We start from the raw sequence: 25,017 nt of genomic DNA, 5'->3' as shown, positions 1-25,017 counted from the left end.
ATTCCTGATGCTTACACCTTCCCATGACACACCTGTGGCCGACTCCCACAGAGCCTTTCCCTCCATGGCTCCAGTCCAACAAATCAGGTCTTCCTCTGATGGGCAGCAGGGCACCAGCAAGGGCTGCAGCCCCATTTCAGGCTCTGCAGGGCAGCAACAGTGCTCTTCCCTTTCCCTGGCCATCTCTGGGAGCTGACCTGCAAACAGTGCAGGGCTGGGCACTGCCAAAGCACCAGTGGGATGAGAGGGACAGATCAAAAGCAAAGATCAAGGGAGGGCAGGAGGCAGAACAGAGCACACCCCCATCCCACCCTTCCTGCTTCCTCCCAGGCCTTAGTTCAGCTCTCTCTAGCCCAAATACAAGCAGAGATTTACCCATGTGGTTGTTTATCTCCACGGGCATTTATGTCTGTGCTGCTTATCTTCACAACTGCTGCACTCTTTTTCACTGAAGAGCGGCATCCTGTGGATTTTTCCAGCAGCTGAAGCCACCAAGGAGATCTCCTGGGCTGGCCTGAAGAGTGGGCACCAAAGAATATCTAGACAAAAAAACTGCTCCCACATTTCCTTGGGCACAGCTACTCAATCTTTCTGAGCTCTTAGTGTGCTGGAGATGGAAACTGATGGTGGGGAAAGCCACACCCAGAGATGCTGTTGAGGTGAGATTCCCTACACCTTTTTTTAGCAGAGCACAGGCTTGCAACCACACAAACAAGGAGCACTGGCTTTTCTGCCTCTCACCACTCCTCCTCCCCACCAGAGCCAAATAAGGAACTCAGCAATAAATCCTGCACTTCATAATTTGTGTGCAAACTATGAGAACACAGGAGGCAGAATAACCTGTTCCCATTCCAGTCATGCCCCCCCTCCATTTCCCCAGCTGCATTTGCTCCCCATCATTTGAGATTTCAGGTGTTCAAAGCAGTCACTTACCAGTCTTCCTTCAGGAGTGATAAATGAGTTTGCATTTTACTGTGGCAGGACAGAGCAGAAATGCCTAGAAATGAGGGTGACAAAAAGACAGCCTCAAAAAAGCTAAACCACATGTTTGCAGGGCCCCTCCTGCCCACATCTAAGGAATGCTTGAAGACCAGAAGAGCTTTTTTGTCTGAAAGGGTAAGAGAAAGGAGTGGGACAATCAAATCTGGTTTCAGTTTATTTCCAGAATTTTACTGTACAAAATATGCAAAGTGTAAAACGGTTTTATGTTTCAGTTTAAAAAACATCAAAACCCCATCCAGCTATAACTTAAGAGAACCCAGCTTGGAACAGAACAATTTACAAGGCTAAACCCACAGTGCATTAATGTCACAGACACCAGGAATTTGCTTACTTAAGTTCACGATTAGAAAAGAATAGAAAGACCATGTACCACTGCAGTTAAAGTCACATGTGCAAAGAAGAGAAAAAAGAAATGCTGGTTAGTGTCTATTAATTAGAAAACCTTGGCAAAACCCTTCTTACTATACACAGTGTGTGTAGAAAAAGTATTACACAGTGATAAAGGAGGGTGAGGGAAGGGCATTTTGCTCCCCCCCCCCTTCCCCAAGACACAATAATGCTGAATCAAAGAAACAGGCACAGGAGAGTTTAAGATTCCTTCACAGTTGTGCCTGTTCAGGTAGTGGCCACAGCACCTCCCCCCTGTGCACACAGGAGATACCCCAAGCATCGTCAGTGCTGGTGAGAGGTGCCGGGGAAGCAGCCAGAGGGAAGGAAGGATCCCCTCCCTCCCTCCCTGGGCAGAGCACACCCAGAGCAGGGCTGGCTGCCTGCTGCCCACAGGGCTCCGTGTGCAGCAGGGATACAACAATGAAGTCTGCTGGAGGGACGCAGAGGGGCAGGTAATGCCAGCTGTACCGCTGGTGTGGCGGGGACCCCGCTGGGAACTGGCCCAGAGCGATCCGCACCACTCACAGCGGCTGGAAATAGCAACTTTTGGTCATTGTCGATGGGAGGCAGCAGCCTGAACACAGGAGGATGCACACTCCTGTAGGAGACGTCATGGCCCAAAGCCAGCTCTTTCAGAACAGAAATTTGGGGAGTTTCCTTTTTCTTTTTCTTGTTTGTTTTCTAAAACCAGCTCAATTCCAAGAGCACTTCCTTCTTAAGGACAGCTGAAACACTGAGCCACCAAGTCTGGCTTGAGGCTTTAAACACATATAATGTGCACACCAGAGAGGGAAAAGCACACAGACACACACACAAGCTGAATGAAAAAACACCTGCACGCACACCTCGTGAGCAGCTCTCACATGGCTGGGCAGCACCGAGCCCAAGTGAGGAGCCAGCTTGGGACCAGAATACAGCACTGTTGCAGAAGACTGCAAGACTTTTGTTTACCCTTTGAAAAGGGCAGAATTAAAAGGTTTGGTGAGCAAGATGAAATTGACTTGAATAGGTTTCCATGTTTAGCAAGTTATGGATCTTTTCAGTTTCTTCAGCAGCAAGTCTTGGAAGCAAGCACATCTCTAACAAGACCTTTCAAAGTTACTTATGTGGGGCAGGACCAGCTCCAGATATTCTTTCCCTACAGTTTTTGGCTGAACTCAGCTACAGGAGATTCCCAAGGCGTTGCACAGAGAGCCCCATCCCAAAGGAAAGGGTTTGGAGGCTTCATAAGGGTTGGGATTTGTTCAGATCTCCAAACTTGAGCCTTACTGTGCACTGCCTCCAAGCTTCCAAGTGCAGCCTCAACACCTCCCAGCCCTGCAGATATGCTATGGACGGGAGTGCTACAATGCTTACACTTCCAAGAGTGCTGCCTGCTCAGCTTCCAGGTGTAGGGAAAGGACACCGAGACCCAGGGCAGCCTCACAGAGTATGCACCCATGGCTGAAGTCACATGGCAGTGAGAGGCCAACAGATGTGACAACACCACCTACCCATGCCCAGTTACAGGACTGGCAAAGTATTAAGAGCCGTATATGCCTCTACACACCTGCAAACTGCAAGAAATTCAAATATTTAAATTTATAGCCAGGAAAGAGAAAGCCAGCCTTCATGGAAACCCACAGCCATTTCCATCTGTTCTAGAACACTTGAAAGTCTCAGCTGCATCTGGTTTTGCAAGATCTCAGCATGGCTTTGGATTTAGGCTGTAACAAATCTGAGAGCAAAAAACCCAAAGCCTTTAAAGTATCTGAGCAGCATACTTGAGTTGCAGGAAACGTGCCAACATGGAAGAGAGGAGTGGGGCACCACCACTCCTGGCTGGGCAGCACAGCACCCTATCAAATGGTTCAGCTTCCAGTGAGGGACGTCCAGTGCAAGGATCATCTCCAAGGGGGACACTGACCACTCCATCACCAACAGGGCTGTTTTAAAAAAACACTTGAATTTAATAAACCCCCCCACAATTTCCAACCAGGTACAAACACACAGACTGGGAGAGAGGAAGGAAAATATATGCAAGGAGACAGTGCAGGATAGGAGAGGCATTCAGAGGAACAGCCTGCACTTGGCTAGCAAAACCCTCCAAGTTGTATTTATGCTCAGCTCTTGGCAAGCGCGGCAGAAGTAAGGGCTGCAGGAATTGGATCAGAGCTTCATTCCCTATGACTCTATTCTTACTCATTAGCTGGCTATAAACAGAGTTAAACAAACCAGTCTGCACTCACTACTCAGTATTTTTTATAGAGTTTGAATTCCTGCAGATGCCACAGATCCAACGGTGGATCTCAAAGCACTTGAAAGCAAGTTGAGTTTAGCCTCACAACACTCCAGTGAGGTAGTATGACAGTGGTCCCCTGATTTTGCATGGAGAAGGGAAGCAAGAGAGACCCCCAAAAACATCACTAAAAATACCAGAACAGGGAATATCCAGGAATCATGATTCCCCTTTCAGTCTGTCCTCACCTCTAAGCAGGCTGCATCTCTAAAGAGACCATCTGAGAGAGTCCTCTCCTTCAGATTTCATCAGGCAAAGCATTCATGCTGCTGATCTAGGGAAGAGCATTTAATGTAGGACGTGGCCCCTGTTGACAGTGTCCTTTTTTGGCAGCAGGCAGAAAAGGCAGTGTTGAACCACAGCACAAAGTTGAAGAAGCAGACCCAGACTGAGCACATGCTGCTTCCGTCTGGTTCTCCATGTGTTAAAGGATTTAACAAAATTAAGACATGAGTTTCCTGAGCAAATATTGTCAGACACCCCCCCGCCCCATGGAGCAGAGAAAAGGAAAGGGGAAGGAAATCCTGGGAAAGTAAAAAAGTTTTGCAGATGTGCCTGTGACAAGGTGCTCTCACATACATGGCACACCCAAGCCCTTGGCAAGGTGGTTCTTGTTCTGGCTTCACAGAAATGAGCCAACTCAGCCACAGGCAGTAGCCTCCACACAGGTATTAAGCTCTCCACAGTCTCCCAAGCTACTCCCAGTCTCTCCCACCCTGCTGGTTATGCACATGATAAAAGCCAGGTGTAGGCACCTTCAGGAGAGCCAAGTGTAAGATACTGTATGTTCACCTTCCTTTTTTTTTTTCTTTTAAAGGAATAAACCAACCTATTTTTTCAAAGTAAAACACTGCAAAGGCAACAGTCAATAAAGGAGTCCTCATACAGACTACCAGAAACCCCAATCTGCCAAAGAACCCAAACACTGAGCTTAGAGAGGGGAAAACACTACCTTTAAGTGCAAAGGGCATAATCCCATCATATGCTGTGCTATCCAGTTTCTTCACTACCACATCTGGCACATTACACAGACTAAAAAGGATCCAGGAGACTACCATGTGCTTGTAAGAAAGGTGCAGGAAACTGCAGGTGTCACTTGGATGGGGAATCATCACTTTGGACCCTCACTCACCAGGATGCTCCCTTGATCCTAAGAGGACTATCCATAGGTGCTGTTGGACATGCATCTCCACAGCTGCTGAAGCTGGAAGAGGGTGGCCCCTCCTGCCCTGTTCCCAGTATCCCTGTTTAAGGTGGCTGCTCCCTGTGGACACCAGCCAGCCCATGCCTGCTGTGGGAAGGGCTGGGAAAGACCAAAAGGGACAGGAGGGGCTGTCACAGCCCTCCTCAGAAGACTGTGCAGGCTGGCAATGAAAGGCACTGACTTACACACTGCTGGAACTAGGGCCTTCTTCTTTAAGACATCCATATGGAGGGCAGGCCAGATCCTGCCCGATAAGGAATATTTGCACGGCAAAAGACTGAGCAGAATAAATTGATAATTTACATTCACATGGATCTCAAGGGACCTTCAGGTAACTGCCAGCCTTGCAGCTGGCTCCAGTCACTCCATGCTCTGTGCTGGCAATCAGACTTCAGACACCGACTTAGGCTCACCATTAAAAACAAACCTTCTAAACTCAGGTGACTAAATTCACGCATGAAAGCTGCACTGATGGGCAAAGGCAGCCTCACAAACAAAACTGCATCTGTCAGAAGCAGATCCCAATGCTGAGCAGAAACTCCCACAGTACAGCAAGGCCAAGAAAGGCAGGCAGATTTTCAACATTCAGGCTTTGTTTGGTATTTCTTAGCTACAGCTGAAGGCGTACAGTGGGGAAGGACTCACTGCAGTGGTTCCAAAGCACAACAGTTCTCCAAAGCAAGTGAATGGAGCAGAGGTCAGCCTTTCACTGGCTCCTCCCCTGAAGGAGGGAAGTGTTTTGCCCCTCTTCTCCAGACACACTTGAAGCTGGCTAGAGAGGGAGGGGCACATTCCTGCCTGCATCCCCCTCCCCTCAAAGAGGCTGTCAGACATAGGGAGGGTCTGTGATTTATCTAAGGAGGAGTCAGCAACTTACTGACCCTGTCCCAGTGCAAATACACAGCCCTTGCAGGTGCAAAAGGAAGCAGCAGTGCCTGGAGAAACATTCAGAAAGCCAGACAGAGGAGACAGAAAAAGGAAGCCTTGGGCCTGCCTGAGAAAGATGCTGACAAGCAGGACAGAGAGAAGCAGGAGAGAGATAACAGGGAGCTGTGACATGAAGAACAACTTCACTAACAAGCATTGATTAAGGAAAAAAAGTATTGAAGAGCTGCAAATGGGCTGATCCAGTTCAAGACAAGCAATTTCACAGAGGGTGAAACCATCCCATTATGTCCATACAGGTCTGGCACTGACAGAAGAGGCACATGGCAAGGAGAAGAAGAATAAAGCATAAAAGTCCCCTCACACCCCCACCCTTCAATATCCCCTCCTCCCTAAGTGAGCAGGGACTGTGGCACCGTGTGCCAGGAGATTTCTATGAGGGACAGGTGAGCAATGAGCCCTCAGGAGCAGCCACAGGTGGCAAAAGCAGAGACACAAGGGTGCAGGCGTGCTCGGTGTAAGGCAGTGCTCCAACAACAACTCTGACACTGCAGTTGTGCAGAGAAAGAGAGTATGAGATTTACAGGATGCCTGGAAAGAGGGGCAAAGAAAAATATCTGTTCTGTCTCCAAGGCTAAGCTAACTGAGCCAAGTTGCCCTGTTGCCTCTTAAGATACTTCTTCCTAGATAAGATATCCCAACTCCCCCCTCCCCTTTCCAAATAAAGTGCAGATGGTCAAATATTACTGGTCCATCATCTGCCAGTTTCAGTCAGCATTGGGGAAATTAAACCCAAAAGCATGATATTGAAAAAAAAAAATAATAAAATCTCCCAACAACCCACCCTCAAAATCCCTTAGACTGAAGTCTCAGACTGTAAGCGGAGGACAAATTTATGAGATTTAGGGTCTATGAACTCTTCTGAGAGTTTGATGAAGGGGATTTTTTTCACATTAACAACAAGGCTGAAGTCCAAGCACTTGAGGACAAACACGATGCCGTCTTGTAACCCGCTTGTGACTGCTTCCTCGCTGACCAGCGTCCACTGCTTGGAGAACCAGCGATCCCTGTCATACTGGAGGGTTGGGCCTGGGTTGAGGTAACGCTCCAGGAATGCCTGCCAAGAGCGGGACACACGTTAGCACCAGCCCCACAACTCACCCTGCTCTCTTCCCATTCCCAAATACAGCTCCGCGAGCACGGGCTTGCCATGCTGCAAATTGTTTCAGCTTTAACACTTCAGAAGACATCTTCTTCCCAGTCCCTCTCAGCTTTTCAGACCCAGGAGTAGACACAAACATCAGGAGACCCTCTTTCAGTCTATCCCAGCAAGTTTGCAAAGTTATAGCCCTGACTTCTGCCATCAGCACAGCCATCTGGCAGCAGTTCAGAAGAGCAGAGGTAATTTCTCCTGTACTAGCCCCATAACGGATCCCAAAACTACAGTCCCAGACAGTAAGACAGGATAGTGGGTCTATCCTTCAGGCCAAGCTAAGGTGGTAAACAGATGTCTCCAAGTTTTCAGCCTGAGGGTGCAAAACTGAAAACAGAATGCAAAATGCCATTTGACCTTGCTTGTATTTTAAAGTCCCTCTGCAATCTTAATGGCAGCGGAAACCCCCTTGCATACCCAGGCAAGATCCCAGGTGGCTCACAGTGAGAGGGTGCTAAGCCCCATCTCTTGACAGCATTTCTGCTCTTACTGCAGTAATTCCTGGGTGAATGTCCAAGAATAACCCTTCCCTAGGACTGTGGGGTGTTCTTAGAAAGGAAGGTAGAGAGTGGGAGGGAAATTGTGTAACCTGTTTCCCTTATCATTCAGTCCTTCCCTGTGTCTGCAAGTCAAAAGTCACAGCCTGGGCATGAAGCAGCAAACTGTGTTTGATCAAGCAGCTCACAAATTAGAAATACTGTCAGAGAGACAGAGATTTAGGCAATCATTAGCAGTCCAAAATGCAGCAAGGCAGAGGGGGCAGAAAACCAAAAAAGATCCTTTGCAGGTTGCCACTTGCTTCGTCCTGCTACCACAAGCCAGCTGGGAAAACTCCTGTGACTCAAAGCCCCCCTTTCAAACATTTACTAAGCATTCCCTTTGCTGAACTGGATTCAAGAACAAATACCTCATAGGCACTTTCAGAAAAAAAAAAAGAGACAGAAGATGCTGCAGAGGAAATATTACTTCCCTTCAAGACCTGATGCAACCTACACCACATTGCTCAGTTCACAGGGAGCAATTATGAAAGCCTTCAGTCACCTCCCTGGACAACTTTGTGTTCTGCTTGCACACACAGATGTGCCATTCCCTTCTCCCTCCCTCCTGCAGGAGCATTAGAGAATGCATTCATTACCTTTGGTGTCATGTTGTTGGTGATGCAGAAGGACAAATGTTGCAAGATGCTCTCCATGCTGTGGTACTGCTGCTGGCGGGTGGTGCGAAGGTACTTCTGCAAAGCTCTTGCCATGGAGGGGAAGATGGCCTGGGCTGCTTCTCGGGGGTCCATCATCTCTCCTGGAGCTTTCTGCTGTTCCTCTGTCTGGAGGCGTTTGATGTGAGTGAAAGCCTCTTCTACTGCAACCACGAGCCTGCAGCAAAAAAAATCAGGACAGCAAGAGTCATAACAAGAAGTAGGATGGGTCTGTGGTTAAGGCAGAGCCTGGGAGTCAGGATTTACAAGCCTCCTATTCCCACCTGCCATCAAGTCGCTGCCTGCTACCAATTTACACAAAATCTTCTCTACTGACAGTCTGAGGGGTAGACAGCAGCTTTTCCTTCCTTGCCCAAACTGTCCAGCAACTGAGGGCCATAAACCAGGATTAAGACTGTAAAGCCCTGAGCACTGCATTTGGTTCTGCCAGCACAGCACAAACATCAGCTACGTGACTCAAACAAGACACAGCTGCCCTTACGTTTAATGTGCGTCTGAGTACAGCGGTCTCAGCAGCACACAGGGCTGCAGCACGAAGCACAGGACAGGCAAGCACTTGGGGGGAGGCTGACCACACCCCAGTGTCACCCAGGACACAATCTGCTCTGAGACGCTCTGTGCTCACAAGCTGCACCAGCTGGGTGCAGAACTCGTGCTGCCCAATGCCTGCCCTGCACCCCTCCACTGAACAGCAAGGGTGAAAACACTCCTCCATCTTCATTCCTAACACTGAGGGTAAAAGCATCCTCTGCAAACCACTCCTGTGTTGGCACAGGTGAGCAAATATGAAGCCCACACCATAAAAGGGGAACAGGTGTCTTATGACACTCATTACTTCGTACTGGGCTAACTTGCAAGTGAGGGGCTACACTGCAGCTAGTGAGGAAAAAACAATCATGGAAAAGCCACCCAACAGAACTCTTTGGCCCCTTCAGACAGGACTTGTTTTATACTTAATTTCCTCTCAAGTCACCAATGACTGTCCACAATGATCTCAATATCCAATGTATCTTAAAGCTGGCGCAGCTGCCTCATCACAAGCAGAGGTACAGCATATTGCATTCAGATTGCACAAGAGGAACAGCACTAGAAATCCTGACATTTGCCCATTTTGTTTAATATGACATGGGGGAGGTGGGAGTGAAAATCAGTTTTAAACTCCTGGCCTGAAACATCTGGCCTTATTTAGTGACTGATGGTTTCCCTCTGACTAAGCAGTTGTTCTAACCAAACTCAGCAAGCACAGGAGATGTGCCCAAGTTAGGATGCTACACTTCACAGAAGGGCAAGTTTAAGTTCCTATTGCTCTGAGTCTAGAAGAGGGCCTAAAAGACAGAGGCTACAGAGCACAGGTCAGACTGAAGCAGGCAAGGAGGGGACATAGTGCCAGCACTTTCCCAGTGAAACAAACTGCCAAAAGAAAACTCAAAACAAGTCAGCTCCTTCCAGTTATGACACATTCCTTCCAAACAAACCTCAGTTCAGGGGAGCCTGCCTCAAACTGTTAGGTATGCTAACTACAGACTGCAATTAGGCTTCTGAGCAAACAGAGGCACTGTCTCAGGTCATCTCAACAAAGCATCACCTCTGCAGCCTAAGCATGACTGACAGAAGACATATCTATGTTTCAAAATAAAATGTAACTGCTTGTGGTCAAGTCTTTCCTCCTCAATTCATTGAAAGCCAGTCAAACTGTCCCTCTGACTAGCCTGCAAACACAAATATTCTCCTCACCTATGAATAGGCTACACCAAGCACTCCACTGATCCTGTCCCTGGATTACTTCAGCTGACAAACCTGGGCATGAAGAGAATAATGGGATTTCCTACAGCAAGTAACTACAGATTTGTCAAGCACTGGACTGTCCCCTAATCCGTGACACTGCATTAGCTTATCTGCCTCATATACACGAGCTCAGCTGCATGCATGTTCTGCCGATAATTCCAGCTGCAAGGCGCCACCGTCCCTTACGCATCTGTGTTTCAAAAGCTCCCTCCCTGTGACAGATTTACAGCCAGCCCTCCATGGTGGGTTGGGGGCACCCTCCAGGCTCAGCAAGCCCCACGTGGCCAAGCCTCACCCCAGCACCCAGGACAGGGTGGCTTTACCTGGCCCGGCGTTTCTTCACGCGGCGCTCATGGTCGGCCTCCTCGTAGTAGAGCTCGTTGTGACTGGAGTCCCTGCGCCGGGCGGCGGCCGCAATCATGGCCCGGGACTGCCCCGACGCGTTGTTACCTGGGCCTGCAGGGGCAAGGACGGGCACAGAGGAGACAAAGGCGGTGTCAGTGGCACAGGGCTGGGGCTGGGACAGATCAGCACCCCACGGCAGCTGTCACTGTGCTCTGGGGCTCCAGCCTTCCCAGCCAACGCTATAAACCCCTCCCTGGTCTTCAGGAGCTCCAGTAGAAACCCTGTAAGGCAGCACAGGCTTAGAGAGGGCGTTCTGGCAAGTGGACAAGGGAAGTTAGTTGGGATGGAGGGTCTCACACAATATACACAAAGGCAGAGTGAGGTGAACATGCCAAGGATGCAACTTACCCCCCATTATATATGCTTTCAGTTTGAAGGCAAGGGCAGCTGGAGCATATCACATTTCAGGATCAAGACAGTATGAGAGCACAAAAAGTGAGAAGTTGGAAAGAGGAGAGAGACAAACACAAGAACATAATGAGACATGGAGATGAATAAATGAAAGCCAAACTCCAGACAGTTACTCACAGGAAGGGGAAACAAGATGCAGGGGACAGCAGGGTCCTTTAGACAAAGCACAGGGTTTCCCAGAAGGGCAGATGCTGTCAGAGCAGCAGTCCCACAATAGGGTAAGGTGGGGTAGCTTCTCATGGCACTCTGAGCAGCATCTGCCATTAGAACTTCTGCTGCTCTTAACAGATCCTTAACAGGGAAGTTGCAATCTGCGCTGGAACACCCAGTCAGTCCACAGAGCTGTCTACTACAAGACCTTAACTAGTTCTAGGTTCTTCAACTCTCCCATGAAGCCCTCAGCTCTGGCTTTTCAGGTAGGGAGAGGAAAAAGGTTGCCCCAGAAGAGTTTACAAACTCTATTATCCAGATAGAGGGCAGAGGTGGGTCTACCCAGAGCTAAGTGGTAGTCTAGGACTAACTCCAAGCCACCAAAGGCTGATTTGTGCCAAACTGCTCTGGCCCACACCCTCAGCTGGCAGTGGTTAAGGCAAATCAATTGCACAGACACGCTCAAAATTATTCTGCTCAAGCAAGGGCAACTCTTTTAAATTTTTTTTTCCTAAAAAGCCCAAACCAGATTCCAAGACAGAAGCCTGAAACTCAGCTGTGGGAAGAATAAACACTCACACAAATAGCTCCTTAGGAGTCTAAACATTTCAGACTTTGTCTGACAGCCCTGAAATGGAGGATATGACTCAAGGGAGACACTAGCTCCCAAATTTGGGTTGCATCTGTAATTTGCCTCATTGACTACACCTGGCAATGAAAATCCTGGTTTTGAAGGTGAACCTCCCCACTCTGCATAAGAGAGATTACAGCAATATGTTTTCCTTCCTAGCTGCTGCAGTATCAAATACAAAAGCTATCAACAAATTAGGCTGCCTTAATAGCATTATTGTCTCTTTACAAGAAGGGTATAAGAGATTGTCAGGCTGCCAGGGTAAGCTGCAGCCAGAACTACACTCTGCTTTGTAAGATGGATGGAATCTTCTTAAGGACATGCTTCTATGCCTGAGATTCCCATGTCCACAAAGGCAGCAGCATTGCACACAGAACAGCCCAGGCAACTGGTACTGCCCCAGAAGGGGAGGCAGGAGTTTCCAGGCCCTGGCAGGGTCACAAGCTTGACACTTGGAAAGGCTGCCAGCCACATCTGCAGCTTGCTTCTGGTTCCTTCTCTTCTAAGGAAGCCTAATGAGCTAGCAGCTTCTGAGCCATTCACACTACCAGACTGACAGTCTTTTCTCTGAACTTGGGAGTCGCACTGTCCCAGCAGGTGCTGCAGGAAAAGAGAGCATGCCAACTCCTGAAGAGATGCTGCAGTGCAGGGGAAGACCAGCCAGCAATCAGAATGGCACACCCTGGGGTCTGAATAGCATGCAGACACCTGTGGCATCAGGAGGCCCTCACCTTCCCTACACCAGGCCTCATTGAGAGCAAGCAGCTGGAATGAATGATTTCCCCTCTAGAAAAACACAGAGCATTTCTGTTTGCATGTCTGATTGCTTCCCCTCTACACACAATGCAACCAAGAGCAGCACTCCATCAGCAAAGGACACATGATGGGCAACCTGTCCTTCCCCTTCCCTCACTTCTCCCTTCCTCTGTCAGGATGGGAATATCTCACTGTAAGGATCTAAACCTCCAATTAATGTTATGGACTCAGGAGTGCTGCATGAGGTTGGAGAAGCCTTTAGTTTTTAAAACTCACCAAAAATGAAAAAAAACCAAACAAACCAAAAAGGAAAATGAAAACAAAATATTCCACACCCATAAGGCACTGAAACTTTGTTGGAAGCAAAATAATCACATCTCATGTTTTTCAATATGACAGATATTCTTCATATTTCAGTCTCCACACCATGCACACAGAGCCACCTTGCCCAGCTAAGTCCCTTCAGTCTCCTCTTCCCAGCTCTCAAAGCCTTTCAATACTAACAAATTCATGGGCAGGACATGCCTTTACCACATTCTGTCACAGAACTTCAGCCATCCTTCACCATACAAGCTTTGCTACTCAACTTTGACTCTTCCAAAGGAATGTGCACTTCTATGAAGGCTGCTGGGCACACCTCACTTAACAAGCATGGCTTTCACCATAGGGTTTAAGAGTATCAAATTATTAAGTCCAGTTTTCACTGCTTTGAGCATCCATATATCCACTCATCCATCAGCTTTTCTAAAGCCCCAAAGCTTGAAAACAGTTTGTAGAAGGCAAAGCTCAATGGGAATCGTTATCTGTGTTTAAATTTCCATGGCCACGGGTGAGCCAGGCTCATTTAGTGCTGAGGCTGAAGGCTGATGAGCATCACTTTCATCAGCCACTGCTGCTTATACCGTGGCTCCACTTTCCTGAAGGCTGCATGTGAAAGCAGCACAATAAACGACCGGGGAACTCATTTAAATTAAAAGTTGTGTTTATTGTACTATCACAACTAAGGAGACGACCCAAGGGTGACAAAAAGCAGAGGCTGCTTTAAACAAGCAGCGGTGCTGAAGTGTCAAGCCACATGACAATTAAGCCCGACCCAAAATGTGGCCATTTCACCTGGCAAAGACAAAAGCCTTATTGTGGGCTAAACACATCTGTAAAGTCATCTAGAACTGGCAAACTCAGCACTGCTAGGAAGATTTCCAGCAGGAGACAAGGACTTGGCAAAGCAAAAAGGTAAGAATGCGTGCATAACAAAGCATAAAGCAAATACAGCCCTTCCCCATCCCACCCAGTCTCAGAGACCACATTTTACCTCACCTACCATCAACATTGTAGACTTTTAGGCCAGCCATATGCTTGGCTGCTCGGGATTTGGAGGCTGTTAACAAGGCTGGGTTGTAGACTGTGAAATCTCGGTAGTAATTTTCCAGAACCACCAATGCAGCTCGTTGGATGCTGGGTAAAGAAGAAAAAACAAAATAAGACAAATCCCCTCAGACTGAAATAAGCTCTCTTGTTTCCATAAAAATATAAAATAAAAAAAAAAAAAAAAAAAAAGGAAGAATAGTGATATTACTCGGAACAGAGCTGTCACACCTACAGGACCGTGCAATACACAGAACATTAATTACTCTCTCTAGTACCTGAAATTTCATTTGAGATTCAAGATAAGTACCTCTGCTCTCAGCTCAATAGGAGGATGTCAGGAAATCCCTAAACAAGTGCTTTCACATAAAGTGAAGCACTAGGCTGCCTGCAGCACGGGAAATTACAGAACCAGAGCTCAGCGCACCTCGGCAGTACACTCCCTGTGCTGCAGAGACCTTGCTCATGCTGAAGACCAGAACACCACACGGGTTTTGCTGCAGTTGGCCAGCCTGGATGGAGGCACTAGCTCAGGATGGATGCTTTTCCCTCCGAGTCACTGCCAGCCACACCTCCCCAGACCTCCTCCATCCCAGCACCGACAAGAGTGTGATCTCTTGAGCTTTCACAGCAAGATAAGATCGCTGCCTGAGGAGTACGGCTGCCAGAGACGGGATTACCTCAGTATTGCTTGTTAAATCCCTGGCTAGGGACAGAATGAGGAGCAGTGACACTCCCTCCATCCCTTTGAAGGGATGCCTCTACATAAAATGATGACACATGGGAGCAAAACAAACACACGCGCCAGCAGCAGGAAAGGCTCAACCCAGAGGTATCTTCCTTTGCGATCATTTTGACAACGGAGATGTCTGTAGGCACTGTTACCAACAAACAGGGCGGCACTTCAAAACAAGCCTGAGCTCTGGTGTTTAAAAATGCGGGAATAGGACACAGCTCTCTCCATGCTGCTCTGGCTCTGTGCCTCAGCGTGGCACTGGCACTCTCAGCACAAATCACTGAGATCACCCATTCAGCCAATGGGAGTTTGCTAAGGACCCACACTAAAAATAATTTTTCTGCGTTCAAAATTGAAGTGTAACTGCCAACACATTTGTTGCCAGTTAATTGGAAAAGTCACGCTTACCAACAAGGCCTCTCCAAAGGAAAGCAAAAAAGTATTCTCACACATGTTATAACACAGGAAGAAAACATTACAAGGAGAGTAACGTGGGAAAATAAGACATTAACAAATTAAGCTCTAAATTCAGTGCTCGGCACTGCCACAGATTCCGCGTGTGTTCCCGGAGGAGCAATTTAAATTTTCCTGTGCTTTGTGCTAATATTAAGCTTCTGCATCACACCTAAGTAATTTAAACACACACACACGCCCCACCATCCTCACCCTACAGCTGCCACACTCCCACTGATCAATGAATTAAGCAAAGATGCCAGCCCATTCAAGAGATTCTGAGAAAGAAGAATAAACCCAGACTTGTTCACTGAGTAGCTTCATCAGTCAGTATTACGGCACATCACCATTCATTTGCCGTGTACCTTTGAGATGATGAATTTAGCTTTTGAAGCAAATTCCATCCTTATAATTGTGTGGAGGGATCCAGCTAGAGCATCTTAAAGAAGCTTTATTTTTCAGGTGCCACTCCTTTGTATTTCTTCACCTTAGATTTGGTAAAAGCAACTCCACTCATGCACTCAGCTACTGATTTGTGAGAGCCACCAGTTAACTAAGGAAACAATTTTCCTTTTATAAAGTAGTACAGACTGACCCACTGACAGACATATGTAGATGCTGACACAGAACAGGTGAAGCCGCTTTATTTCTCCCTGCGATGCTTCTGGTTTCTACTGTGAATTTGCTGCAGTCTATAAATAAAATTTCATAAAAGTAATCATGTGGCAGCAGCACATATTCCCCCTTCTGACTGCATTCAAACATGATCCAGTTTTTCCATCTCTGCTTCCCAGGAAGATAAAATTCCATAGTTTCATCACAAAACACAATGTCTGGAAAACTAGGGCCAACTCACAACAGGAAGATAAAAATCAGCAGAGTTATTCTCTGTTAATACACTGTACTCATTTCAAACGACACTGGAACTTCCATCCCAGCAGTGGGAAATGTTTGAGAGCTCCACTGACCCAATTGCTCTATTAGGACAAAACACAATGCATCACAGAAGAGAATAATTTATTTTCATACATACACATTTTCCCCACCGACAGCATTATCATCAGGACGCCAGCTTTCCCCACCTAACATCCCTTCCATCCCCTCACTAAATAACCCTCCCCAGCAATTCATTGGCACGGGCACTCAAAATCCAAACACAACAAAGCTTTTACATTGCAGCAAGCAACGATTACTGCCCTGAAAATTAAAGCCCAGGTATTTGTTGCTGATGCAAATCCAGTACAGGCTCAATCCCACACATGAGATACCCCAGTCACACAGAGGAGTCTGCTCTCTGGAAGAGAAATGTAATAAATATCAGTTTCCTGAATTTCTACCAGCCCATTTCTGTCTCCCATGTAGTCCATCCTAAGTGCGGCAGGTTAGGAAGACAGCTTCAATTACAACTCTTCAAATTCTCTGTTACAGGGGAAAAAAAAGTAGAATTAGAAGCTGCAACAAGTAAATTAAAAGGGTCACAATGATTTGCAAAAGCAAGGAAAAGGCTGAATCAGAGCCTCCTGGGCTGTGTTGCTCAACCTCTTCACCCACATCAAGGGGAAGCCTCACCCTGCCTGGCGCAGGACAGCCAGCCCTGCCTGCCCCACACGGCTGCTGCAGAGCAACAAGAACCTGTGCCCCGACCCGGCACAGCACCCCGGGCATGGCAGGAGGGCACCCAAGGCTCTCCTGCAACACCACACACCAGCAGGAGGGCAACCAACCGCAGGCATGGCAGCACCCAGAGGAGCTTTGGGCTTTCCATGAAGGGCAGACGCTCTGCTGCCCTGCGAGCAAGGTGAAGTGGCTGCAGGAAGCCGCCTCTCCAGCCACTCGGCAGCTCCAGCAGGAATGGAAACTGTCGGCCTTCCTGGAGGCCACGTCTGGAGAGGCGGCTTCCTTGCAGCGCTGTCTCGGGAAGAGTTCAGCACCATGTCGGTCACTGCATTCATTCACCCCGCGTTTCAGCGAGCTGGGCCGAGGCTTGCCTTTTGTTCAGCGCTTTGAAAGAATGGGGAGGGGCAGGAAGAGAACGAACAGAAAGTTTCGATATTTAATCGTCCGTATGAAAGAGGTCAGAGTGAGGATTGTTCTCACGTCCCACTGAGAGGGTCTGTCAGTCCAGCATATTTCAGGCATTGTAGCAAACTACCAGAACGCAGAAAAAGCTTATCACAGAAACACAGAAATTATCATAGAAAGGCTTGGGTTGGAAGGGACCTTAAAGATCATCTAATTCTATCTCCACCCCCGCCATGGGCAGAGTACAAAAATCAGGACACAAAAAGTATTCCCATGGAACAGTTCAGATTCAAAACTTATGGCACAAGAGGAAAACGTCTTGCACAACCCAGCAGCCTGCTGGAAACACAGTTTTCCTCGCAGGCAGTGCCAGTGAGGCTCTAGGCTTTGTTGCTCTGCATTTTGTGCAGTTGGAGGGTTGCTTGTTTCTGACGATTAGTTTCACTCCCCTGGAGAAGGCCATGTCACAGCATGCTGCCAAGAGGGAAAGCAAACAAGCAGACCCAGCAGAAGCACACAGTACCCCAGTGGCATTTGGCAGCAGAGAAATGCAGGGTCCTTTACTAACAGTAACGAATTAACTTTTACAGGGCATCCAAGGAAGTGGAGGACGGGACTATGTGACACAAAGGTAGCAACTATTTTTTTCTCTCAAAAGGGTAAGTCAGGACCAGTTTTGCCTGAGTACTTGCTGCTACAAAAGATTAGAATATTTGCAGTCTTGCCATACTCTGCACCTCAGAGGCCACTCAGTATTTGCCTTCTGTGACACAACTACACCAACACTGAAATTGGCTTTTCTTAGTGTATTTCTAGGAAAACAGGCCAGTACTATACTGAAACAAAGCACAAGGAAAGAAGCCTGTTTATATCATCAAAATACTGGCTTTGGACACTGGTGGTTTCTAGGAAAAGGGGTTTGAGTTTTATGAAATGGTGGAAAGAGCTGGGGAAAATAAAAAATAAGGAGAGAAAAAAAAGATTAAAAATTGAAGCCACACCTCTATGCACCTGTCACTCACATGGTTTTAGCAGTTTTGTGCTTTCCTGCTAACCTAGAAATGTAGCCTGTCATGGTACTACACCAAACATCAGCAGACACTGAGAATCATCGAAGGCAGAGGAGTGCCCCACACTTTTGCAACAGATCTATGTACACATCCAGAAAGAGCTGAGCTGTTCTACCACAGTATTCTTGCTATGGATGCAGATCTTGCAGCATCAGGATTTAGAGTGAGCCACACACACCTAAAATACACAGGGATAGTCAGAGGTTTGATGACTGCTGTGCTAATTGAGCACTGAGGAAGCCTGGGGTTATTTAATCAAATGGTTCCCAGCACTGACTCCTCTCCTCTAAACAACATTTTAACATTCCTCAAAACAGGCACAGTATCAAAACAATCCAAGGTCTCTGGGCCCATTAAACACTTGGCACAGCCAGTTGGGAAGTCTGGCACCTCAAAGAAAAGCTAAGAAAAGATTCCACAACACAGCCTTTCAAGGAGAGCCAGCTTTGCCTACCAGATGTCTCCAGCCTACAATTGCACCCAGCTTGCCTACTGCAAGAGATACTGAGGTCTCCTGGGGCACTGAGCTGCCCATCCACAACACTTTGTAGTCTCTAGCAGTGCTGTCAGCTCACACCCAACAGGCTCAGAGGACTGCTCTGCCTTCTCTTGCTGTACAATCACATCTCCCTCCCAGAAAACTCCTTTTTTTTCCTTTCTCATACACTTTTGCCAGAGCACAGAGCTAGGGCTCAAGTTCCTGATCCTTCACCGTGTTGGACTGTTTACCCAGAGCAAAGTCAAAAAAATGAAAAATAAAACTGGAAACAGACAATTTAAATCAAAATGCTTCCCACACCAGTATCCCTGCTGAAGACGATTACAGAAGGGATTGCCACCATCCTCTATGCAGACTTGCCTCCCTGCTCTGCCTGTCATAGCTACAGGTGAGGCCAGCACAGGCTGCCCAGATAGGTGACCCTGGGCAGTGCTGCCACACCAAGAGCCATGAGCTGGCAAGATGCAAGGGATTTGGTACTCTCTGCCCTTCCCGAGCAACACCTTGGAGCAAGGCTCCCAAGAAGACTAAGGTCACGCAGAAGCACTTTGTAGTGCTGGCAGAAGCACAAATGCTTCGGCTACAGTTTTGTCCTCTCCAGTAAACGGAGCCTGAGTCAGATCTCAGCAGAGATGCCATACAACAATGCCAAGACAAGGAACTTCTCCAGCAGCTGTGGCCAAACAAGCAGAGCAGAAAAATGCCTTTTGATCATTGTAACTTACAAGAGCATTTCAGTTCGGTACAGTCAAGAGAACAGGACTGCAGCTCCTAGGAAAAGGAAAACCACATTTTCTTGTCAGACAACCACAACTGAGATCTCCACTTGGCTAAGGCAGGCAAGCACAATCCTCGCCCTCCCTGGAACAGACACTAGGCAACCAGGACAAAGCAGATTTGATCTACATACCAAACTTCTGGCATTTGGTGAGGTAGGGAAAAGAATTTGCAAGGTCAAATCTTTATCAGGGAAGGGAAGAAAACCTCATCATAGTAGCAGGTTGTCAGTCTGATGGCAGCAGAGCTGCTGCCCCCAAGGAAGCGAACATCCATCCGTTAATGGTGTAATTTATATGAAACCCAAACACACACCAGGTTTGCCCCAGTTTTGCAGTGACCCATCTCTATGTTTTCTCTCCCCTTACAGCCTTTTTTAACAATGTGGAAGGAAAAGGACAGGAATTTAAAATGTGTCCCCATCTATATCCAGCACTGGACATCTGAACAACACATGATTGCTGTAAATTTGAGGAAAGCACCAGTCGAGTTTCTAACCACAGATCTTCCCTTTTCTGCCCTGTGCAGTCCAAGACACGTTACTCTCCAACAAACATTATAAGTCTCATCTTTTGCAAGACAAAAAATCAGAATCAACACAACAGCTGAGCAATACAATAGTTCACTGCTGATGTAGAAAGGATTTCAACACAGAAATTTTCTGAATGAGAGAGAGAGGAGTAGAATTCATTTTCAGGTTGGGTTTTCAGTTTGTTTTCCTCAAACCTTGAAAGCAGCCTTTTTCACCAGTACAGGTGAAAAAGAAAAAGATACTGCAAGTCTACTACTAACTTTGCTGTTACATTTGAATGTTTTTGCTTTGAAGATAAAGTGTGAGTATTTTTAAAAACTAGGATTTTACAGGAAGGTATGACCAAACTTGAGGGCTGGGGGAAAATCAGCTCCTTTACCTCATACAAACCAAACAAGCTACCTACTTAAGCCTTCCTGAGGAATCCTATAAAGGCAATCCCCAGGCCATCACTAAAAAGATGCTGCTGTAGAACTACAGAGCACAAAGTTTTAGCCAGCAGCTATAAAACCCCAGTAAACCCAAAGGCATGCTCCCACTGCAGTTCTCCTAAGAGAAGAAGCCTTTTACCTCAGGAAGTTAACTGGTCTTTAGGGTACCAGCACACAGCCTGAATGTTTTCCCCAGTCACCTTTATTGGTAAAACCTCAAAACTAGACGAATGCTTTCCCAACAGCTGCACTGCCCTTCCTTTCACTTCCAACAGCTGAAGGTGGCAGCTAGCATAACAGACTAGGAAAAAAACCCAGAACACTATTGGTAATATGTAGTGAGTAGGAGGAAGAGGAGGAGAGCACAGTCCTCTCACTCAAGGAGTGGTCCAGAAGGTCCAATAAATATGATTTGTCAGAAAAGAACAATCACTGTGTTGAGGTCAGATGCTGTGACAGCACCACACTTCTCTTCCTCAGTAACACCGTGAACATCTTGTTGCACAGTATGCAGTGCCAGGGGACACAAAGATCATAATGACACTTGTTACATCCAACACCATATTCAACAGACAGGAAATGAAATAAGCTGTAAAAGTCTAACCTGAGTTTTAGAAATAATGGAGGTTCTGGAGCACCAGAAGAGCTTCCTATGGAAAGCACAGGACTCTCTTTGGAAAAAAACCAAGATTTAATCCCTTGCTGAGACTAAGTTTCTTGCCAGGTTCCCTGTATACAATTCTAGGAAGCTTTACTGCAACAGGTCAGCCTAGGTAACTGGAAAGGTTCCCTTCCAGCCCTTCACAGAACAGCAAAGGGAGTTTAACATGTAGCAAAAACATGGCCCCAGTTGCCTCAACTCATCCATGGAGATGGATGTGTGAGTGTACAACAAGAGCAGCTTCAGGAGCTGCATCTGAAAGAGCAGCTGAAAGCCTGTACATGTGGTGCAACAAACTTCTCCCTCAGAAGACTGAGGAACCCAGATGCCAGGAGAGCAGGCTCCAAAGCAAACTGCCCACATCCTCTTAAGCCAAGACCACCTCTCCAAGGGGAGCAGTGTGTGTGGGGAGCTGTTGTCAAGCACCTACCATGCAGTTACCTAGCAGAACCATTAAATCCAAATGGCATAGCTCATGGATTAGCCAGGGCAGGACAGCATCTTTCAGGCACTCACAGCTTGGGCTGCATTTCAGCCAGTTCCTCAGATACCAATAGCCACATGCAGATGCCCCAAGAGCTCTCAAACTAGACACCCGCTTCCCTTTGATGCCATACAACACATTCAAACAGGCAAAGGCACTACCTTCTCATCAAACAGAAAGAGAACACTTGCTCCAGGGTCTGCTGCAACACAGACAAGAAACATGAGAGGCAAAGGAGCTGCCTGTGCCCTGCCATGTATCTGCCATGTCCCAGACACCTGCAGTGAACCAAAACAACACCTGGCCAGACACCTACACCTCAAGCCCCACCCAGCACCCTCAGGAGCCACCAGTAGTTTAACTGGACCTGGAGAGCAGCAGCTACTGGATCCAGGAGCTAGAGCTCAGAAAGGGGTCTTCCCAAGGGCACTGCTAGCACACCAAACATTTGTCTCCATGATATGGTTTTGTCAGGTGGTAGGGGTATCATCCAGGGAGCTAATGAGAATACTATCTTGCTTATTCATGAGGAAAAAAAAAAAAACACAAGCAAACCACCAGCTATTGTCTGCTCACACTAAAGTAAAGCCAAAACTGTGAAAGGCTTTCTTCATCTATTGAGCAAGTGGGCAGTTTGGGAAGGAAAGCAGTGAGAGAAGAACACAAAGGGGACAACTTAAGTGAAAAGGTGATGGCAAGAAGCTGCTGCTAAGCCTTCCGCACAAACCTGGACAGCGCAGTAGACATAGGCACCCCAGAAATACATGGGTGTTGACAAAGAAGGGACAAGTTGGCTTCCCCAGGCACTGTGGGTGTTGCATCCAGCTGCCAGGAGTCCAAAGGGATCCACTTGTCCACACCCAATTTGACACAGACCCATGACCAATTTGAGAGAGTCAGGGACACTGCTAAAATCAATCTTACAGTCCGAATTTGCACAGCTGAGCAGATTGTTGAGGCCAATGAGCCCTGTGGAAGGAGACCTGCATGACTCAAGATAATAATTTACAACGTCCAGTCTCACAGCTGGAGATATGACTATAAACCAAATCCACTGAAGTAAGCTGCCATCCATTTGTGCACCATGTCCAGCTCTGAATCTTCAAGGACATGACCTGAGGTGCTCCAGACCAATCCTTCATGCTTGGGCCAAGGCTGGTCCCCTGTAGGTCAGATGGATCAGGGAGGAGAAATAAGGTCTTGGGGGCTCTCCTTTCCCCAATGCTCAGCAGAGGAGCAAACGTGCAGAGACGTTGTGCCCCACCAAGGAGGGCTCCTGCAGACTGCAGGAATCTATGGGGCTTGATGGGATTCATGCAATACTCCTCAAAGACCTGGCTGATGTAATCACAAAGCCTCTCAAGAATTTTTGAGCAGTCATTGTCCTGATTTTCAAGAAAGGCAAGAAGGAGGATCCCAGATACTACAGACCTGTCAGTGTCACTTTAGTGCTCAGTAAAGTGATGAACATTATTCTGGGAGATATTGAAAAACACCTGAATGTCTGATGACAACACAGTCATCACTCACAGCCAGCACAGCTTCCTGAGAGGAAAGTCCTTCTTATCAAACCCCATTTCTTTCCATGACAAGGTAACCCAGCTACTTGATCAAGGGAAGCCAGCTGGTGTAACCTTTTTGGATTTCAGTAAAGCTTTTGATACTGTCTCTCATAGGATCCTACTGGACAAGATGTCTAGCATTCAGCTGGATAAACACATCATGTGATGGGTGAGCAGCTGGGTCAGGCACAAAGGGTTACAGTCAATGGTGTGACATCAGACTGGAGACCTGTCATTAATGGGGTTCTACAGGGCTCCATCCTCAGCCTTGTGCTCTTCAACATCTTCATAAATGCCTTGGACACAGGACTAGAAGGGATACTAAGCAATCCTGTAGATGATAAAAAGCTGGGAGGAACAGCTGATGCCCTTGAAGGCAGGGAGGCCCTGCAGAGAGACCTGGACAAATTACAGGACTGGGCAATTACCAACCATGTTAAGTTCAACAAGGGAAAGGGACAGATTCTGCACGTGGGATGGGGCAATTCTGGATGTACAGACAGACTGGGAAATGAGATGCTGGACAGCAGTGCCACAGAAAGAGACCTGGTGGTCCTGGTCAATGACAAGCTGAATGTCACTCTGCGGCCATGAGAAAATTCTATCCAGCATCTTTCCCTCAGCTCCACCAAACCTTTCCTCTGCCACCACAAGCCTTTGGAAACATTAAACACCACAAGCGTAGTTAAGGAGACTGCAGAAATTAAGCTGAGCAAAATAATCCCAGTAGAAAAATACACACACAAACTACACAGCTACAAGGATAGATAAAAGAGATATAAATTACCAGTTCCCCAATTCCACCACTGCATTGCTGTGCAACTAGACAATATTTCTTTGGGAGGGGTGAGGAAGGATCAGGCTGCTGACAGGATTTTTTTCTGCAGCACCATTAGCTTAAGAAGCGATGCGGAACTATGATCAAACATTTATGCAATTGAGGGTGTACCGAATATTTCTGAGGGAGGTGTAACCTCTTTCAAAAGCTTCTACACACTTCAGGTTGTATTTAGGATTTAGAGACTTTCAAACAATTCAGGGGGACAGAACAATACCACAGTGTGCTTTACCTTCTGAACACAGGAGTTCGGAGCAAGTTAACAAGCTTACCCTGCATGCAAGGGTGAGTTGAGACAGGCACTCAGTGCAGACACAAGGGATGAAATACCAGACACCCCCAAGCCCTGAGTTACAGGGCACCCTTCAGCTTCCAGCTCAAGCCTGTGTCCTGCTCAAGCACCCAGGAATCCTGCAGAAGTTGGGAACATATGGGACCTGGATTACCATTTCCAGTTCCTGGGAGCAGCGTAATCCACGACAGTGATGCATTTCCTCTTCCCAGCATACACACATGCTATGCCTCTGATTAGTCTGAGCCTCAAATGAAAAAAAAGTATATGCAGGAACTGGCAGGTACAGCAAGAAGATTGTAAGACGAGATAATTTAAAGCCACTGTTAATGCTTCAAATAAGGCCAGTCTTTAGCTAAGGAATTCTTCAAGCTACATGAATAGTGATGACTAAGGGTGGGGCTTTTTGTTAGTAGTTTTTTTGAGGGTGGGAGAAGGGGTTAGCTGCTGATTTAGGGTGTTTCTTTTAAGTCAAAGCTAACAAGTACTGCTTTAATTCCAAGGAAATAACAAAGGGTTCAAAGCTTCTACTGGCAGTGAAACTCCAGTGCTGTAATAGGACTTTACATTTAGATGCTGCAGCCATGAAACATCAGCATTCAGCTCTTGATCTTACAGCTGCCTGGTTGGATGCTCTCACAGGAAACAGGACCATCTTTTTTTATTCCCAGGTGGGGATGGGATTAATGTGGCAGGACTTTGAATGAGGCTGTCTTTTGAGTCAATAGGGCAGCTTTAACTTGTTCTAGGGTTCCTCTAAAAACACCTGGAATGTTGTTCTGCATGCCGACACAGACAGGCCTGAAGAGGCAGCATCCATGTTAGCCACTAGCAGACCTTTGCACAGAGAGAGGTATCAGCTCTCAAACTACAGCCCAGTCTTCCTTGCACAGCATCCCTCCACCACACAGCATCCCTCACAAAGTTCCACCCCAGCAAGCTTTGCACAAGCAAGAGCCACCTGATTTTATT

General features: G+C 47.2%; 1 protein-coding gene across 1 annotated transcript in view; it reads right to left on the bottom strand.

Annotated features, from left to right (window-relative positions):
• Positions 1–1,143: 1,143 nt before the first annotated feature.
• The window catches only part of VANGL1 (VANGL planar cell polarity protein 1), a 45,781-nt gene continuing 21,907 nt past the window's right edge, over positions 1,144–25,017 (bottom strand). Inside the window, exons 5-8 of the mRNA XM_053969672.1 lie at positions 13,645–13,778; positions 10,294–10,426; positions 8,108–8,342; positions 1,144–6,876 (exon numbers count right to left, since the gene is read on the bottom strand). Coding sequence (XP_053825647.1) covers positions 6,616–6,876; positions 8,108–8,342; positions 10,294–10,426; positions 13,645–13,778 — 763 coding nt within the window. The 3' untranslated portion in view covers positions 1,144–6,615. The remainder of the gene's footprint in view (positions 6,877–8,107; positions 8,343–10,293; positions 10,427–13,644; positions 13,779–25,017) is intronic.

This window comes from Vidua macroura, chromosome 2 (genome assembly GCF_024509145.1).
Source record: "Vidua macroura isolate BioBank_ID:100142 chromosome 2, ASM2450914v1, whole genome shotgun sequence".
NCBI lineage: Eukaryota > Metazoa > Chordata > Aves > Passeriformes > Viduidae > Vidua > Vidua macroura.
The sequence above is the reverse complement of the archived record's forward strand: the minus strand, read 5'-3'. Positions and strand labels throughout refer to the sequence as shown.